The following is a 20,500-nucleotide window of genomic DNA, read 5'->3' as shown; positions in this document are numbered from 1 at the left end:
TGCAGGACCCAGGGGTTTAAAAATAAAATATATAGAAGTGACAAAGACTTAGTGGATGGATGGAGAGTAAATAGCTTCATGGAACATATGGAATCCCATCAAATGGAAAGAAAAAAATATATATGATGCCAGGCTTTATAAAGCAAAAGGTTCTCGGGGTTGCGTGGTCCCCTTTTTGTTTTGCAAGGAAGGAGGTGCCTGCACCGAAAGCAGGATTGATGAACCGGTTAGCCGACCTTATTGAAATGTAAAGGCGTGACACTGTTTCCTTCCAGCTTGGTGTTTGAAGTGGAAGGGTCGTGCTGTCTCGTTCGCATAAGGTCCAGGACTTGAACAATGGATGCGAGAAAAGAAGGATTTGAATAGCAATCGCATGTACCTGGCAAACACATCGACCTAATTGCGCTCGTCTTATCTTTAAATGGTGTTCCCGGGCCGAGCCAGATTGCAGTCGACTCGCTCCTCAACGTGTGGGTGCGAGGGGTCAGCAAAAGAAAAAAACCAAGAAGAAGAAAAGAAACGTGTGGAAGAGAGTAATTTATCTCTGCTGTCTTACCTGTCATAATGTATGTGGGCCTTCACGGTGCGTATCATAACCCAAGCAAGCAGCTGAGGCTATTGCAGTCAGTAGTGAAAGCATCCAATTTTTATTCCTTCGTACACTTCTCCTTTTTCCAATTCCCGGCCTAAGCTAATTTACTAGTGTAATATTATGGACATTATTATGGCAATATAATTGTATTTAATCAAAGACTTGCAATTCCCTACAGTATTGATTGGTGGTTAAAAAAGAAATGTGTTTGATGCAGTTTTAGGTTAAATGCCATCGATTTGTCTAGCGAGGAGGGAAATCGAGCTGCTCTATGAAAAAAAACCTTGGTAAATAAACATTTACTGGCACAAAGTTTTTGGCGTAACTATCCTACTTTACAAAGCACAAATATCTGCAGCCCTGTCCTGTCTATGAAATACATTTTTGTATGTATACGTTGATTTGGAGTTGAGAGATCTGTCGGTTTTTACAGTTAATGAGAACCAAAACCAACCGCTGTTGTGGAATGTGGATAATAACTAATGATGAGTATGTAGGCATCTGGTGATGGTCGTGGGATGACGTTGTTGCAAGAGGTCACGAGCTGATATGCTAAGGGACGACCTTCATGAGATATCTTAACTTTATTTGAGAACACTATAAAAGCCAGTATTAAATGTCTGGAACTTTGAACGTGTCCCGAATGCAATAAAGCGTGTTCCCTTTTCGCCATATCTCCTCTCTGCGTAGTTTTTGGGGCGACGCCCAACGACGTTCTCTTCAAAACCGAGAAATGAAAATCCGTTACGCATGCGAAAAATTTGTTTTCTGTGGTATTTTTTCGTATACGGGGCGCATCGGACTATAAGGAGCAAATACTTAAAACCCCAGTAATAGCGAGGATTGTGCTTGATTGATCAACTGAAGTGTATCAAGGTCACAATTGCAAAAAAATTGATGCAAAGGGAATGGAACCCAGATTGCAGCATGGAGCGCGATGCGATTTTGCTTGCATAAGAGCAGTGATGGCGTCATTTTAAATCTGGCTTGTTGCGAGACATTGCAACAATTTCAATTACACGCATGTGATTTTTAGATCTTGAGTAGATTGTGAATATATTTGTGTGTAAATATTTTGGAGACAAATCTCTTTCCACAAAAGTGTTGGGTAAAATGATGGTAATATGTAGCTCACATTTTCAGTTACAGGAAGTTCTTCCCATTGGGGAATAAAGAATTGAACTTTTACTGCATTCCAAGTTGACTGGAGTACCGGATGTTTGCTGTCTATGGTCGTCAGAGGCATTGAATGTGAATTGTTCAACAAAACTTAAGCCTCAGGCAGTGTCTGAAACTCATAACAAAAAGTTACAGGACACCAGGGCAGACAACTCAGAAAAGTTGCCCAGCCATATAGTTGCCTGCCCCATTTTTCACAACTTGAAACACAATAGGACGACTAATCGCAAAAAAATACCCATTATTGCAAAGTATTAAGGATTGATAATCGGAATATATAACAGAACAACACTTTAAAATTAAGTTGATTATAAATCTACTTATAACATTCATTGCATGTATATGACATCGCTGTTTTCCATCTGCCATCAGTATGTACCTGTATTTACTCATCTTCATTCATGAAATGTTTGCTACAAGCCACGTGAACTCCTCTTTCCACGATTCTTTTAATGTACGTTTACGTTTTTTAGCGTCATCAATTTTGTCAGCTTCTTTTGAACCTTTCTTCTGTGGCGGAGGTTTTGGCTCGATTCCTCACCACTTATCCATTTTTCTTGTCTTCTGTGTGCATCTACTTTGGAAAATAATATGCAAATGCATGACCTTATAATAATATGACCTGATGACCTTATAACGCTCGGGAAAGTCCGGAAGCACGGAGTTATTCGATGCAGGCTTCTGATTGGCTGCCGAGTATGCAAACGAAGCGAAATTCCCAAATTTCCAAACGGAACAAAGATTTCGAAATCGGAATAAAGCAAACGTTTGATTTGAAAAAAATAAAAAAAAATAAAAATATAAACGAAAGTTGTTTTTTTTTTTACCTTGAAAAAGTTGTCGGCCACCCGGGCAGAGACGTGTAAGCCCGACGTTAAAAATGCACACCCCGGGCATCCGGGCAGACGTTATTTCAAACACTCCTTATGGCATTACACAATTAGCAATCAAGTAGTTTTTAAAGTAGGACTCCTACATTGAAAAACATTACTTTTCCTTGAGTACCATTTTTGGTGACACTATCCACCTTTGGTCATTCGACATTTTTCCTCCCCTAGTTAGCAGTATATCTGAAAGTGTTAGCATTCCAAAAATGAAAGAGCCTCACTTGATTCAACTTATGAGGATTAAAGGTTGACTGCAGACCGGCGGCGAAGCCATCATTAGCGAGACGCCAGAATACCCGACGGAGTCGGATGGCCTCCTTACCTTCTCTCCTGGCCTCCTCGCAACTCTCCTTGATCTTCCTGCGGCAGACGGCGGCCAGCGCCACGAGCAGGACCAGCAGGCACACGGCCAGACCCACGGTCACCCACAGCGCCACAGGGGGGAAGGAGATGTTCTGGCCTGAAGCGGGGAAGGAGGTGGAATATCATGAGTCACACAGAACGTTTGAATCAAACTCGTCTCATCGCACTTTTTCCATCTTAGTGTGGTTTGGTTGAATCAGTATTTAAATCTAATGATCCCATTAGTTCCTCTTTAAATTTGGTTTTCAGGGTTTGTACTGCTTTTTTTATTTTTTATTTTTTATATAACTTCAATGTTTTCGTTTGCCCGCGTCCCTGCGTCCTAGACGCATTATTTTTGCTGGGGATGCATCGTGTCTAATTAACGTGCGTCCCCGGGACGTAACTTTTTTGTCACGAAATTGGCATTATCATTATTTAACAAAGATGTACCAAACTCCAAACTTTTGGTCAGGCAGATACGCCATTGTTGTTTTGGTCTCGCGGTTCGAGTTTTCGTCTGCACGCCGATCTCGAGTTTGAGTGGTGTAGTGAAAGTCCGTCTCTTTTTAGAGAACCAGCGTTTTCGGCTCAACTCATTACAGAGCCGGCTCTCAAACGGCTCACTTGCTTTGATGCATTATATTACAAATGATTATGTTGTATAAAGAAGTTAAGAAAAAAAGTATAAAATGAGAAAATGAAAAAAGACAGGTTTGTGCTGATCCTTCTACAGTGAACGTCCAAGCGACTTCATTTTTGAACTTTTTTTAATAATAAACCTCATTCATGTCGAGCAACTCAGTGTCTCACAACAAAATGTTCATTAACAATATATTTGATATGAGGAAACACATGTACAATAGAACCTGTTAAACTACATAAATAAACATGTTTGAAAAAAAAAAAAAAAGATTTTTTTTGTATTTTGAAAGGGAAAATACGACAGTTTGTAAGTGCATGGAGCACACTAAATTTTGGGGGCCCATAGATCTCTGTTGGGACCCATAGATTTTTGAGCATGCCAGTCCCCGGGACCCATCACTTTTCACAGGTAAAATGAACACTTGCGATAGCTGGACTTGAACCCTGAGCCTCTGCACCGTGGGGCTGCGCGCCAACCACCCATCCGTCATGCCGCCCCTGTTAAACCATATTTTTAACAATTAACCTGGTAATAGCATAGTAATAACATCATAAGCAGTTATTCTAGAAACAGATATCAAACTGTGTGCTCTGGGTTCGATCTCATGACCTCAGAACTGTGACGCACACGCGTTCTCCAGAACCATTAAAAAAAAAATTCGGTGTGAATCATGTATTTTGCAAATATATCTGTGGTTTACATAACTGCCATTTTGCTTGCGTGAGGGCAGTGTTGGTGTCATTTTAAAGCTGACTTGTTGTGAAACATGGCAAACAATTCAATCACACAAGTAAGATTTTGAGTTCTTGAGTAAATGGTGAATATCCTTTTGAGACAAATCTCTCCCCATATTGAGTAAAACCACGGTATTATGTAGCCTACATTTTCAGTTGCAGGAAGTTCTTCCCATTCCAATTTAACGCTTAAAAATCCTCCCCTAAATTTTTTGCATGGTCCATAATAAATGTACATAATTGATACGTCTTCCTTGCACTAAAACATTTCACAGCGCCCTCTATTGTTGTAGCATCTCTTTTTGGGCAATGACGCTTTAGGACATACAAACTTATTACAGTTTCCCTTAATTACAAGGGAAGAAATGTAATGGCAAAGCAAAGCCACCAGAAAGCAGTGTCAGCGTCATTTTAAAGCAGGCAACAATTTCAAGCATTTACAAGCACTTCACACATCAAACATTTTTCAAACCTTGAAAATACAACATTCAAATTTCAGCATTGTTAAGGATATCAAGCAGCCATGGGAACCCTGGATTTTAGACTTAATGTACAACTGTGATATCAAACCTGTTCTGGTTAAAAAACTGATATGAACGTGACTAATATCCTGCTTGGAATGATAGTGACAATCGTAAATATCGAATCTATTCATGTAGAGCAAACTTTTTTTTGGGGGTGTCCCCGGGGCACACTGCACAATAGGGCGAGCTGCACAGTTTGAAGAAAATGTCCCTTTTATGACTCTATGGTCGTTAAAATACAGTATCTAATATGAGGCAGAAAAGCCAGCAAACATATTCTGGCCTCTAAATCAGTTTTTTCATAGTTCAGCTGTTCTTGCAATGAATATACCAGCGCTTCTTATACATGAAAAATATATATAATTTCCCAAATATGTGCTGTGCTACATTGTATTTGGAGTTTGCATAAAACTAGCATTGTTATTATCCAAAACAGATTTATATTACTAGTAAGGCCACTCAGCCTGCTCATAAACAGTGCACGCTTATCATCAAATCCAGCTCGAAGGACTAAATTTTAAGTTTAAACTTTAGTAAACACGAAGGAAGTTCTTCCCAATCCCAGTGGTCAAGGCATCCAACCAACCAAGACACTAAGAAGTAAATACATGAATGGAGTTTGAACTTGTTTAGAGGACAGGGAGAGACGCTTTCAGATGAGGAATTCAGACCCTGCCGAGGCCTTCCCCTGAACCTCCTCTTCTCATTAATCTGCATGGTTACAAAAGCAGCCCTATGGGGTGTGGTAATCAAAGAACAGCAACAGGATTGGCCGTTAGCAACAAAATGGTGCACAGTAATTGTCAAACTAAGGAACTGGGTTCCTATAATATCTCCTTTGCAGTTGTCCAATATTAAAAACAGAATAAATGTATAATCTTTGATAACTATAACTCCCCTTCATAAAAGTAGACAATATAGAGCCTGGAAAACAGTTGTTTTGGTTAATGAATTCACGAAAACCATTAGGCACTGCTTTCTTCAATCCCAGTGTCTGAAATAACGTCGCCCAGGGCGAGTATCTTTTACTTCGGGCGAACAACAAACACAACGTCTCTGCCTGGGTGGCCGACAACTTTTTCAAGAAAGAAAAAAAAAAATTGTTTTCTATTTGTTTTTTTCAAATCAAATTAAACGTTTGCTTTATTCCGATTTCAAAATCTTCATTCGGTTTGGGAATTTCGGTTCGTTTGGCATTTTTGCATTCTCGGCAGCCAATCAGAAGCCTGCATCGGATAACTTTCTTCGCCTTATAAGGTGGTGCATTTGCATATCATTTTCCAAAGTAGACGCACAGAGAACACAAGAAAAATGGATGATTGGTTAGGAATCAAGCCAAAACCTCAGCCCCAGAAGAAAGATTCAAAAGAAGCTAACAAAATTGATGACGCTACAAAACGTAAACGTACATTAAAAGCATTGTGGAAAGAGGAGTTCACGTGGCTTGTAGAAGACGACGCAACGCAAAAATTGCATGAAAGAAGATGAGTAAATACAGGTACATACTGATGACAGATGGAAAACAGCGATGTCATATACATGCAATGAATGTTATAAGTAGATTTATAATAAACTTAATTTTAAAGTGTTCTGTTATATTTTCTGATTAGCAATCCTTAATACTTTGCAACAATGGGTTTTTTAAGATGAGTCGTCTTATTGCGTTTCAAGTTGTGAAAAATGGGACAGGGAACTTTATGGCTGGTGTCCGCTCACTTTTTGTGATTAGTTTCAGACACATTTTTTGTTGTACATAACATTTAATGGTCATCATTGAAGGACATATGACACATTTTCAAACCAGAAGACACCGCAATTAAAATTGCCAACACCAATGCGCGATATTTGCTTACAGCGTCTAGTGAGAATCACAAAAGCATCTCAAATCCCTGAAAGCAGGGGTGTCAAACTCATTTTAACTCGGGTGCCACACGATAGAACAATTATTCTGTCGGGGGCCGGACTAGTATAATTAAAGAGAAAGAAAAAGAGATAAAGATATAAGAGAAAGAGGGAGGGAAAAGGAGAGAGGGCGGGACAAAGAAAGAAAACGAGAGAGAGGGAGAGAGCGTGAGAAACAAAAGATAAAATGTCGTGAGAGAGGGGGAAAAGAAAGGGAGAGGAAGAAAGAAATCCAAAGAGAAATAGAAAGACAGAAGGAGAGACAAGAGAAAAGAAAGCGTGAAGGGTATGAAGAGAGAAAGAGAAAAGAGAGAAAAGGAAAAAAGGAAGTTAGAGCAAAAGGAATTAAAAGACACAGAGAAAGAGACAAAGAGCAACAAAGGAAGAGAAAAAGACAGACACAGAGAGAGAAAGAGACAGAGTGGGAGAAAAGGAGTGGAAAATAAAGAGAGAGAGAGAGAGAGAGAGAGAGAGATAAATACAAGTACAGTTTCTTTGTGAAAGGCACCTGGCTTTGGCAACAAGTTGACATATTTCAACCTGCAGCTTGTTTTTCTCTTGCGCTTCTCTGAGTGTTGTCTCGCGGGCCGGATACAATCCCTTACCGGGCCTGATCTGGCCCGCGGGCCGCCTGTTTCACACCTGTGCCTTAAAGGTTGCTGCCTCTACGAATGATGAATGTCTACATTAAGGAAGAGCTATTGTAATGTCAGGAAATACAATAACTTGGATGTAATTCAAAATTTCTCTTTCAAAAAAATCTATCTCCTGAGGTGAGATCCTGGCGACTCACACGTGTGAGGTAATTCTCAACACGGAAATGAAACCGGAGATGGGGAGTCTACAAACCAGTCCGCTATCCACTCAGAACGCAATATTCACCCTACCCTGAGAGATGGAGGTGTTTAAAGAGTTGGGGGAAGGGGAAGTTGTTAGCCTGATGTATGTTCTTATTACGTGTACGAGCAAGGTGCACAAGTTGAGAAAAACAACAAGGACGGGGAGGGTTAGGAGGTTTACTTTACAAATGGTATCCGATAAAGATAATAGTTATCTGATAAAAAATGTAACAGAACAAGTAGCATAATATTGCAATCATTTAACCTGATTACCGTAAATTTCGGACTATAAGCCGGTACTTTTTTCCCAAACGTTCATTCCTGCGGCTTATTCAGTGATGCGGCCAATTTATGTTATTTTTCTAACGGCCGCCAGGGGGGCTCGAGTTCAAGGCACATGACGCAGCTTACTAGCTAAACGCAAACGAGCAATCCGATACAGAAGGAAACAGAGCTTCTGCACGCAAACTTTACCTTGCGAGCGTGTTGCTAGCGTGTTTTTGATTAAGGAAGAGTGGGACGAAGTTTAAATGACAAAGTCTCTTTCCCATTCTAAACGAGGACAACTTTGATGACGTCAGCTATAGGGAGGAAGATGAGAAGGGTTTACCGTGATTTCTATATGTACGGTATGTTTTTTTCAACAGACTCCTTAACTGTGTTGCGAGCGTGTTGTTAGTAGCGCTTTGCTACCCTTCACAGGCACGGTTTGGAATGAAAGTTATAATATTATTATTAAAGCTTTGAAAACTCTCTCGGTTTACCGTCTTTCTTTGTAAATATGTGTAACCATGTATAATATGTATTTGCAACTGTATATTTTTGTACTGTATTTATTTGTATTTATTTTGGACACTTATTCTGATAAGTCTTGCACTCACCAATTAAAAGGAAGGGGCGTAACAGACGCGGGGGATGAAGGGAAGTGGGGACCGGTAAAGGTGAGTGTTTGTGGACACGGCAGACAATAGTGGATATATATTTTTCCCACCCTTACCTTTGGAAATATACACTTTTTTCCTTGGATTACTTTTAACCGGACTCTGCTGGTCTGCATTAAATTATAAGTACCAGTATCATTTTCCGTAATTATGCCGGCTGTGGTTTTTGAACTGTGTACTTTATGTTTGGTTAATATCGCGGGACTCAAAGTAGGGTTTGGGTTAATTTTGTGATTGTGTTACATGTTTTAATGTGGGCGCATGCGGCTTATATACAGGTGCGGCTTGTGTAAGTACAAAAGCGGTTATCCTCTTAAAATGTGGTGGGTGCGGCTTATAATCAAGTGCGCTCTATAGTCCGGAATTTACAGTACTTTTGGATGTGTCGGGACCAGAACGGAAACAGGACCCAATTGCGTAACGTTTACCACAAGTTTTATTAAAAGAGATGTAGGGCTGTGCCCACGATCCGGTGTTCGCTGGACGCGGGAAGCAAGTCGCTCTCGCACTCAGATTGTGATCCGAACACGGAAGTGGATCTTCCGTAGCGAGCGATGGCGGTGTCAGGGACGGAAAAACTGGTCGGTAGCCGGGACTGGGAGAGCAAAGCGGGGTCGGAAACGAGTCGTAAACCAGGACGGCAGAGTAGACGTAGTCGGGATCAAAAATGGTTCAAAACCCGTGACGGGAGAGCAGACGTGGCTGGGATCATAACAGGTCGTAGCCGGAGACAAACGGGAGCAAAAACGGGACAGGCGGGATTTAGGGTCGAAAAAGGATTGCCTTGTATAAACAAAAGTTCACAGACGGACTGACAACAGGGGATTAACAGGACTGGGTTTAAATAGGGACAGGGAGCCAGTCAGAGCCTGCAGCTGTTGGCGCCAAATGAGCGGGCACAGGTGATTCACATCGGTAATCATGACAGGATGACTCCAATACCAAATATGCTAATTAAAGATAAAATAAACTACATTTAAATACAATTACTACATTTTGTTTAAGATAAATGAATACTGTAACCTTGAAAAAGAAATGGAAAAAAACTTGGTAGTTGCTTGTAGTCCAACAAGAAACTGCTCAAATGTAACCCCGTAGTATAGTTTATTGAGCAAAAACTTTCTCTTTCACAGACAAGATATGCTGTGTTTCCGTTCATATTAAAAGCTCATGAAGACCCAATAAGTGTTCACTTTTCAGATTTCCAACAAACCCTCCATCTCTCGTCTTAGGAGCAAGAGGTCGCAGGTTCGAGTCCCGGCTCCTCCGTGTTATATGTAGGAGTGTCCTTGGGCAAGACACTGAATCCCTAATGCCCCCAATAAGCAGGTAGGCGCCTTGCATGGCTGACTCCCTATTTGTGTGTGAGTGTGTGTGAATGGGTAAGTGTGAAGCACATTGTAAAGCGGTTTTTGGTTTTAGGTCTTCATTGACTTGAAAAGCGCTATATAAATGCAGACCATTTACCATATCTCTTTCTCTCGTGTCAGTGATTAGAATTATGATGTGAGTGCATGAAGTCTATGAATTGATGCCACACGCCATCAGGCATTACATTCCAATAATCCTTTGATTTTATTTATATGTTCATACTTGTTTGTTGGTGTTGTCACATGAGTAGCACTCTAATTATATGGCACTTTCCCGTTAGTTTAGCAAGGCTTTTGGTCATATATTCATGTTTTGCACTCAGGGGGGACCTGAGAGTGAGTATACTGGTGCGTGTTTGGGGATCAGGGTTGGGTAGGGTTACTTTAACTTGATTACTTTCAATTACTTTTGGATTACTCCTATACCAAATATGCTAATACAAGATTAAACTATATATGAATAAAATGACTATATTTTGTGCAGGCTTGGGGAGTAACGGAATACATGGAACGGCAAAAATGATGTTGGCAAGCTGTTTGGATTTATTTTTCATTTTGTTTCTGTCGCATTTGATGTTAGTTTTGCCGGAGATCAAAGAGATCAAAGCCGGGAGAGAAAGCTTACCACGTGTTGTGAGTCATCATTTTATTCATATTTAGTTTATTTTGTATTTTATTAGCATATTTGGTATTGGAGTAATCCAAAAGTAATTTAAAGTAATCAAGTTAAAGTAACCCTACCCAACCCTGGTGGGGAATGAATAAGAGAAGTGCGAGCAGTAATGGCGATTGTAAACAAAACTAATGCGAACACGGAAGAGACTTAAGAGTTCGAAACAATACACACAGGACTTCATCATTGTCCCTTAAAGTCTTTAAACATTAATATACTTTTCTTTTAAAAATTGCAATCCTGCAAAGTACTCCTTTTTTCTACAAAATATACCTGTAATTTCTTTAAGTCTTTTTGTTTTCTGTTACTGTCACGCAATACAATTCCATGTTTTCCTTTATTCCCTAAGCATGGACACAGAGTGTAGCTGCTTATATTTGATCAGAAACAGCTACTGTGTACATTGAACGCATACATAAATAGCGCCTGTACAAAATGTTGTACAAGGGGTAGAGGTAAGCTCTTAGGCCGAAAATTATAATGATTAATAATTATCCACCGTCATTCATTCTATGTTTCTTTTTCTTTATGAAGGATAATTGCAACACAGCTTTTAGCTCGTCGGCGCGTGCACTTGTTGGTACTGTCAGACACAGAGAGGTTTGTGCCATGCGAAAATTACATTTCCTTCCTCCTCCCGAGTCCTCACAAATAAAATATGAAAATCAGGCTCCTCCCCTCAAATAGAGTTAATTTGTTTGCAATAATATGTGGTCTGTGCAGCCCTTTGAGACCCTTTGTGATTAAGGGCTATACAAATAAACATGACTTGACTCAACTTAATTGGTCGGGCTCGGGTCGATTCGGGCTTTCATACCCACGGGTCGGTTCGGGCTGGATTTTCTATTCCCGATCACACCTCTAATATGGGGTTATGTTGAACATTATGACCAAAACAGTATTGGAGATTTAAGGGCATGGAATCAAATTGCTGATCAGTATCAGTTTTACGATCTAAATCATAATTCTAAAAAAATAAATAACAACAGAAGCTTGAGTAAAGTCCACCTTTAGATCCATAAGGGAGGGATGGACAGTTGGCAGGAACCTTTTCAGGACTACTTTTGACTCATTTCATCAGGTCCAGATGGCCAATCGCTGTTTTTTCGCTCAAACAACACTGGCAATACACGAAGCAAGCTGGAGCTTACTATCGCCGTCTGCTGTTAAAGTTCTCATCAAGGGCATTTTTTGCTGCATTATCTCCAATAAGGATCAGGACACAAACGTCATTATGCATATTAACACATAAATTGTGTTTTTAATTAATGCTTTTTCCACACAGCTCTCTTGTAAAATCACATAAAAGTGAGTTATGATGTCCCTGTAAAGGGCAAGCTGATGAGTAGAAACAAAAAAAAGGAAAATGGTCAGCAAGAAAAAAAAAAAAAAACTATATCAGAGACACAGACAAATTTCCCCTGAGTATTCAAACCGAACAGGGGGAGAAGAAAAGAAAACAGGCGAGCCAGTGAATGGCTATGAGCCTGGCGGTAGCACAAACAGGCCTCCTTCAGAGAATACCCGCCCTGGCCAGATAATAATGGAGGAGAGAGGAAAAAAATACAGAAAAAAAAAATGCTGGCTTCGGGAAGAGGGAATGATGAAGCATCTGCAAAAACTTGGCATGGCGTCTCAAGGCAGCCAGTCAAGGCTTCAGACAGTGAAGCCAAGATGGAGGGCAAACAGAGGGGATCCTTCCCGGAGATGAAACTCTGTCAGAAATGCGCCATCTGACGAGAGATTTCTTTTTTTATGTTTGGCCTGAGCAGAAATAATTGTTAGAATAACACCTACGAGCAGGAAGCGCATCGATCTATTTGGGTCTTACAGGTGCCGATACCGATGATTGGTACCAGTATCCGTCACACAAAACATGGCGACTGCGCATGGATACATGCTTGCGGCTCGTAGCTCTCCAGCTAACCTTCTATTTATTGCTGTTCTCTTGTCTTTTTTGCTTTCACTTTTGGACACATGTGTGGCTAAAACCACTTACAGTAGGGACGAACTTATTCGGTTGGGTGAGCGTCTAAATTTCGACTTTTCGGGCACTTTTTATACCGCTCATGATATACCGAGCGAACTTCAAAGAGACCCGGCTTCGTTGTGGACATCTATCCCTCTTAATAAGCGACGCCGGCGGAGACGGCGTTCGGAAAGGAAACGCGGCTGCCGTGCAGGTAGATGTGTGAAGCGTGTGAAGTCTAAGCAGCAAGATGGACACGAGGATGGACGAGAGGATGTAACTAATTCCACCATTCATTCCTCGCCGGACAACCGAAGCTTTAAACTCAGCGCTCACGAACGGCCACAACGCCGGGAGCTTTTGAAGATCTCGACAAAGACTACAAAGAGTTCAGCTAAGTCAAATGATTCAGCAAAGCTAAAATTTGGTCTTTTGAATGTTAGATCCCTCGCCCCTAAAGCTTTACTTGTAGATAATATTATTCGTGATTATAAACTGAATTGTATGGGTCTTTGTGAAACGTGGTTACGCCCGGATGAGTACTTAGCGCTTAATTATGCTTCTCCCCCAGACTACCAGAGTAGTCATACAGCACGCACGCTGAAAAGGGGTGGTGGTGTTGCGCTAATCTCCGAAAAATCGCTTAAATTTAATCCACGGACCGCTAATAATTACAAAACGTTTGAGGCTCTTGTGACGCGGTCCCCTCAATTGTCAATTGATGTAATAACTATCTATCGTGCTCCTGGGCCATACACAACTTTCTTAGACGAATTCGCTGAACTTTTGTCTGAACTAGTAACCTATGCAGACAAAATTATAATTATGGGAGACTTTAATATTCATATGAATGACCCACACAGTTCACTCACTATTGCGTTTAGTTCTTTACTTGATGGATTTGGTTTTACTCAACTAGTTGATTTGCCAACCCATAAAAATGGGAACACGCTAGACTTGATTCTGACTCGAGGAGTTTTAACCTCAAACATTATGGTGCTACCGTGTACTACCGTTATCTCCGATCATTATTTAGTGACATTTGAGGTGCTAACTAAATGTAGTGTTAAAAAAGCTGAAGGATTTAGCGGACGCAATATAAGCACTGGCACAGTTTCTGAGCTCCTTGAACTCCTTCCTGAAGCAGTTGCGTCCTTTCCTAAATACACTGGCTCGATTGACTCACTCACGAATGAGTTCAATACCACCCTGACTAGTGTGATGGATACCATAGCGCCCTTAAAACTAAAATCACGTCCTAAAAGACGCACACCTTGGTTTACTGATGAAACTAGAACCCTTAAAAAAGAATGCAGGAAATGGGAGAGAAAATGGCGCGCTACCAAGCTTGAGGTTTTCCATCAAACCTGGTGTGATAGCTTGTTAAAGTATAAAGCGGCCCTTGCCTCTGCAAAATCGGCCTACCTTTCGAAGGTGATTGCGTCTCAAAAGAACAACCCCAAAGCCCTTTTTGACACTGTAGCATCGCTTACAAGGCAACAGACTACCGCTGATAGTTCGACACACTCTGCTCAGGACTTAATGGTCTTCTTCACTAAAAAGATTCAATGCATACAGGAAGAAATTGCTAAAGATACTATTAGTACCACTCATATTAAAGAACTGAAACTTACAGATGCACGACAGGGTGGCTGCCCAGGGAAAATGGCCGGTTTTAGTGAACTGTCACTTGATGATCTCAAACAAGTGGTGACTGCGGCCAAACCGACAACTTGCCAGTTCGACCCGCTCCCAGGTTCACTTATTAAAAGTCTTTTTAGCGTCATTGGGCCTTCAGTTCTAAATATTATAAATACATCACTCTCCTCAGGTGTAGTTCCAGCAGCTTTTAAGTCCGCCGTTATTAAACCCACACTAAAACGACCCAACCTTGATCCAGAAATCTTAAGTAATTACAGACCTGTGTCAAACCTACCTTTCCTCTCTAAAGTACTCGAAAGAGTAGTGGCACAGCAGCTGAATGCTTTCATATCTGAGAACAACCTTTTTGAATCGATGCAATCAGGATTCAGGGCTAACCACTCTACTGAGACAGCGCTGATCAAGGTAACAAATGATCTCCTAATGTCAATGGATTCTGGCGCTTCATCACTTTTGCTGCTGCTGGATCTTAGTGCTGCTTTTGACACAGTGCGCCACAATATCCTACTAGAACGGTTGGAAAAATGGATTGGTCTCTCAGGAACCGTCCTCTCGTGGTTCAGATCCTACCTCTCAGATAGGACGCACTGTGTGAAATATGGTGAAACGACATCTGAGCCCTTTAATGTTACCTGCGGTGTTCCGCAGGGTTCTGTGCTCGGCCCCCTACTTTTCAACATTTACATGCTTCCATTAGGTGATATTATCCGCAAGTACAATATCAGCTTCCACTGCTACGCAGACGACACTCAACTATATCTTCCGTTGGAGGAATCTTCCACACTAAACTGTGGAAATTTGGAGGCCTGTCTCACTGAGATAAAAGAGTGGATGTCACTCAATTTCTTGCGTCTTAACCCTGAAAAGACCGAAATGTTAGTCATTGGTCCTTCTAAATGCCGTGACTTCTTCTCAAAAACTGCTGTGAACCTTGACAAATGTCACATCACACAGAGTGACTCAGTTAAAAATTTAGGTGTCATATTTGACCCTGATCTATCCTTTGAGATGCATGTAAAGCAAATTACTAGAACTGCCTTCTTCCATCTTCGCAACATTGCTAAAATCCGTTCAATACTGTCTCAGTCTGATGCGGAAACAATAATTCATGCATTTGTTACCTCCCGTCTCGACTACTGTAATGCACTACTTTCCGGTCTCCCGAAGTCCAGAATCAAGTCTCTTCAGCTAGTACAAAATGCCGCAGCGAGGCTTTTAACTAGGACAAAAAAGTACGATCACATAACACCGATTTTGGCTAACCTGCATTGGCTCCCAGTTAGCCAAAGATGTGACTTCAAAGTTCTCTTAGTACTGTACAAAATCATACATGGACTTGCTCCCTCTTATCTTTCAGATCTGATCTGCCGCTATGTCCCGGTCCGAAGCCTGCGATCTGAGAGTGCCGGTCTTCTGGTGATCCCGAGAGCAAAGAAGTCTTCTGCTGGTTCGAGAGCGTTCTCCATCCGGGCACCGGTGCTGTGGAATGCTCTTCCCCCTGAGATTCGATCTGCAACCTCAGTGGAAATGTTTAAATCTAAACTTAAAACTCACCTCTACTCTATTGCATACGAATAACCTACTCCTCTTGTCGGTTGACAATAGTCTGTGTAATATAGTGTAACAATCTGTGAAGCCCTTTGAGACTCTTCGTGATTTAGGGCTATACAAAAATAAATGACTTGACTTGACTTGACTTGACATGTCCCAATATCATTGACAATAATCGACCTGTACAACATCGGTCGACCTCTGTTACAAACAGTATAAATGCTGCAAACGGTCAAAAATTTGGAGGGAAATAAGTCATGATTCTGAACATTTTGTTTTTATTTAGACTTGAGCCCATGCTGGAGCTACCATATTAATTCAGCTATAACGTATTTTTTGTAACCTAAAAAATAACTTAGTGGGCGTTGTACACGAGTTTGCAATGACTGATCAGTCGAAAAATATCTCCTACCAAAATTGCCAAATGATGAAGGCAACAGGAATCAAACATGGGTAGCAGCAGTCAGAGCGCCAAACCCTAACCACTAGACCACAAGTGATATATATACAGAAAAAAATCTCATTGTCACAATTTTTTACTCATGGTACCAGAGACGAGTGTTAGAGAATAGGGAAAACAAAATCCGTTCTATAAACGCAAAAAATTACAAGGATGGAAATAAATCTTTGGTTGAAAATACTGATCACTCAGATTTCAATAAGATAATCTACTCATTTTAATTATGAGAAATTACTTCATAGCGTGTCAGAATGGTATTTATGCCTATCACCAAAAACGGTTTGTTGCATTATCTTTTCTTCATTTACCTTTTTGGTAAGACAAAACAACACGTGGGGGCACATTCACACATGGACTTTGGTACTGCTTTAAGCCGACCGAGAAGGAGCGAAGAATTAGAGACCATCCAGGCCTCGTGGTTGGAGTGCGCCAAGCTTCCTCGCCAAGGCGTCAAGGCCTTAGGCTTCAGCCTTCTTTGTCCCCAATGTCCAAGGGGGCAATGACCAGCCAAGTCCCCACTTTAGGCCATAGTTCTGGACGCAAGAACGAGGAAAAAGAGCAAGCAGGCGTTCCCGCATGCCCTTTTGAGGTCATCGGTCACTGGAGGCGACTGTTTTAGAGCCAGATTGATGAACTAATGTTATGAAAAAAGCTAATCACTTCCACTTTAATGAACTTTTTATCCTCTTACTCAAACCCCAGACATGCTTGATTGATATGTTATACTAAGAGCTAATATATCAGTCTCCACCTGAACATGCCTGTGACCAGTCGAAGTTTCCCGCTTTTCAAAATAAAGTTCGAGGTTCCTCCTTGTTTTGGCAGAGTTTGTGGTTGGAATTGTCTAGGGGAAAATGTCTTTGTAGCAAGGCAGTACCCTACAAAGCTATCGTTTAAATTCCACTGCATTGTTGTCATTGTCAAGCAATTGAAATGTGCTCGGGTTACCGGTGTCATTTTGATGAAGTGGCGAAAGCGTCAGCCAGCCAGAATTGATGCTGGGGTTTGCTCTCCACCGAGCCCTTCACTCTCGGCTATTTTAAGTACGACCGTCTGAGAGCCTCGTTGCATCTACAGAAAAACACGTAAGCCGAAGGAATAATCACGAAGGTATATCTCCAAGCCGGATAAGTATGCAGCGCACACGCCGCGTGCACACGCAGATGTCTCATTTTTTTTCAAGACCGAAGAAGATCTTGTGCTCCTCAGATTCCGCCGTCTGTCTCATCCCCTTTTATTTTCACACTTTCCTGGCCACATTCTCTCTCCCTCAAGGCGGACTGATAAAGACAAATGCCACAGTCGGCTATCATTGCGACGCCGGGGCCCAAAGGGCTGCAGGATCATATTTTTCTTCTTCTCGTGTTTGATGATGTGATTCTGTTTTCTTCAGAAATAGATTTGTCTCTAATGGCTTTGTTTACCTAGCCTCTATTCCCTTCTGTGCTAGGGAATGGATGGAGTGCCTTGGACATTACCTGCTGCTGCAGCTTTTGTGTGGACTCGCACCAAACAAACTTCCCATTATAGGTGTGTCTCCAAGCACTGTGGGTGTGAGGGTGGGGAAAGTAAGAAAATGTAATTGTAACTAGTCGTCTGTAATAAAAAAACAACATTTTGTTAAAAATTGGGCATGCAAAAACAATGTTGCTGTATGGCAAGAGATTGGGCAAATGTATTAAGAAAGCATTTGTGTCATGATTACTGACAGGGTTGGGTAGGGTTACTTTAACTTGATTACTTTCAATTACTTTTGGATTACTCCAATACCAAATATGCTAATAAAAGACAAAAGAAACTAAATATGAATAAAATGACTCAATTTTGTGCAGGCTTGGGGAGTAAGGGAATACATGGAACGGCAAAAATGATATTGGCAAGCTGTTTGGATTTATTGTCATTTTGTCGCATTTTATGTTAGTTTTGCCGGAAATCAAAGCCAGGAGAGAAAGCTTACCACGTGTTGTGAGTCATCATTTTATTCATATTTACCGTATTTTCCGCACTATAAGGCGCACCTAAAAGTCTTGTTTTTTTTCAAAAGGTGACCATGCGCCTTATAACACAGTGCGCCTTATATATGGCTCAATATTAAATTCGCAAGGTCTCGCAACTACGAGAAACAGCCGCCGACTCCATTTTTCGCGCTGTGCATACTGGGAAATATTAAACGATTGGTAGTTGCCGGGGCTCGTGTTGTATTTGTTTACTAAGTGGCAAAATGGCTACCCCATTAAACTGCTTAATTCATATTCAACAAATACAGTATTTGTCTGAATCCAGGGTTATGACTGGTGAAGATGTAAAGCACAATTTACCTTAAACAAACGCAGAATTATTCAGAATGTCACGTTTGAGAGAGAGAGAGAGCGAGAGAGAGAGAGAGAGCGAGATTCTCTTTCATACGTGCATTTGTATAAGAAAATGGCTCCTGTTAAGAGACACGCGTACAACGCCGAGTTTAAACTCAAAGCGATCAGTCACGCAGCACAACACGGCAATAGAGCGGCAGCGAGAGAGTTAAACTTAAATGAATCGATGGTACGGAAGTGGAGAAAGGATGAAGATAAGCTCCGCCAAGTAAGGAAAACTCAACAAAGTTTCCGTGGCAATAAAGCAAGATGGCCAGAGTTAGAGGAGACACTTGAACAGTGGGTTGTTCAACAAAGAGCGGCAAGCAGAAGTGTCAGTACGATAACTATACGTATGAAGGCAACAGCGCTGGCACAAAAACACCGGACGTGTTGGATGGCCCATTCACTGAGATATGGTCAATTCGAACACAACAGAAGAAGAATTCGAGGGATTCGTCGATGAGGAGCTTATAGAGTGATCTTTGTTTTTCTTTTGTGTGTTTACGTTTTACATTTTACAGTTATTATGTTATTGCTTTGCACTCGTTGTTTTTGCACATTACGAGTGTCACTTTATTGCGATTGCACTAACGTTTCATTTAAAATAACAGTATCAGACGTTTTTTTCTTTGCGTGTTGACTAAATGGACAAAAAATAAAATGATATGTCGATGTTGTTCAAAGATGTGTCACGAAAATGCTTTACCTCAGAGAAAATAATAAAACGGCTGTTTATTTATTTTGGGAGTGAATGGAGTTGTGGAAAGCTTGTTTGTTAATAAAGTTTGACCTTTTTGAATATTTTGTTGACATTCCCTTGAGCGTGGCAACATCTAGAGGTTGCATAAAGTAACTACATTCTCTACTGTAGTCAAGTCGTCACATTTATTTACCGTAAATAGTCCTTAATCCCAAAAATGTCTCGAAGGACTGCACAGGATTACAATTACAAAATTGCACAATTACCTGATCTTAAACCAGCATGCACTTATAGCGCCTTATAATGGGGTGCGTCTTATGTATGGCATAAGTTTTAAAATATATCATTCATTGAAGGTGCGCCTTATAACATGGTGCGCCATATAGTGCAGAAAATACGGTAGTTTCTTTTGTCTTTTATTAGCATATTTGGTATTGGAGTAATCCAAAAGTCATCAAGTTAAAGTAACCCTACCCAACCCTGATTGGCGCCAACTGCCGCGGGTTTTGATTGGCTCCCTGTCCCTTTTTATACCCACTCCTATCTGTCCCCTTTTGTCAGTCTGTCTGCAAATCTCCGTGCATACTGGGCAAGCCTTTTCGACCCCGACTCACTCCTGTCCCGTTTTTTGCTCCTGTTTGTCTCCCGCTATAACCTGTTTTGATATCGACCACGTCTGCTCTCCCGTTCTGGCTTACGACCCATTTCCGACCCCGACCATGTCTTGCTCTCCTAGTCCCGGCTACCGACCAGTTTTCCGTCACTGACACCGCCATCGCTCGCTACTGAAGATCCACTTCCGTGTTAGGATTACAAGCCGAGTACGAGAGCGAACACCGGATCATGGGCGCACCCCCCTCCTCGTTCCTTCAATAAAACTTGTGGTAAACTATACGCGAGTGGGTCCTGTTTCTGTTCTGGTCCTGACAATTTAGATCTAATGGTTTTATTTATATTTATAGTTGTCTAAAAATAAAAAATAAATAATTTTACATCACTGCTAACAAGTGTTGTGAAATCACTAAATCAATCTTGTTCCATTCCTTTTCCTGTGGAAAAATAATGTAGTTTGTCAGGACCAGAACAGAAACAGAACCCAGTTGCGTTATGTTTTCTCACAAATTTTATTGAAAAAAAGAGGAAGGGCAGCGCCCGCGATCCAATGCTCACTGGAC

General features: G+C 41.1%; 1 protein-coding gene across 2 annotated transcripts in view; it reads right to left on the bottom strand.

Annotated features, from left to right (window-relative positions):
- cd276 (CD276 molecule) overlaps positions 1–20,500 on the bottom strand; it is a 174,214-nt gene that overhangs the window by 67,578 nt on the left and 86,136 nt on the right. For both annotated transcript variants that reach the window (XM_088333500.1, XM_088333501.1), the window contains one exon: positions 2,981–3,118. In XM_088333500.1, the coding sequence (XP_088189626.1) occupies positions 2,981–3,118 (138 nt within the window). The remainder of the gene's footprint in view (positions 1–2,980; positions 3,119–20,500) is intronic.

The sequence above is a fragment of the Urocampus carinirostris genome, chromosome 4, assembly GCF_059441175.1.
Source record: "Urocampus carinirostris isolate Australia breed hairy pipefish chromosome 4, RoL_Ucar_1.0, whole genome shotgun sequence".
In the NCBI taxonomy this organism is placed as follows: Eukaryota; Metazoa; Chordata; class Actinopteri; order Syngnathiformes; family Syngnathidae; genus Urocampus; species Urocampus carinirostris.
This window is presented reverse-complemented; position numbering and strand designations above follow the sequence as displayed.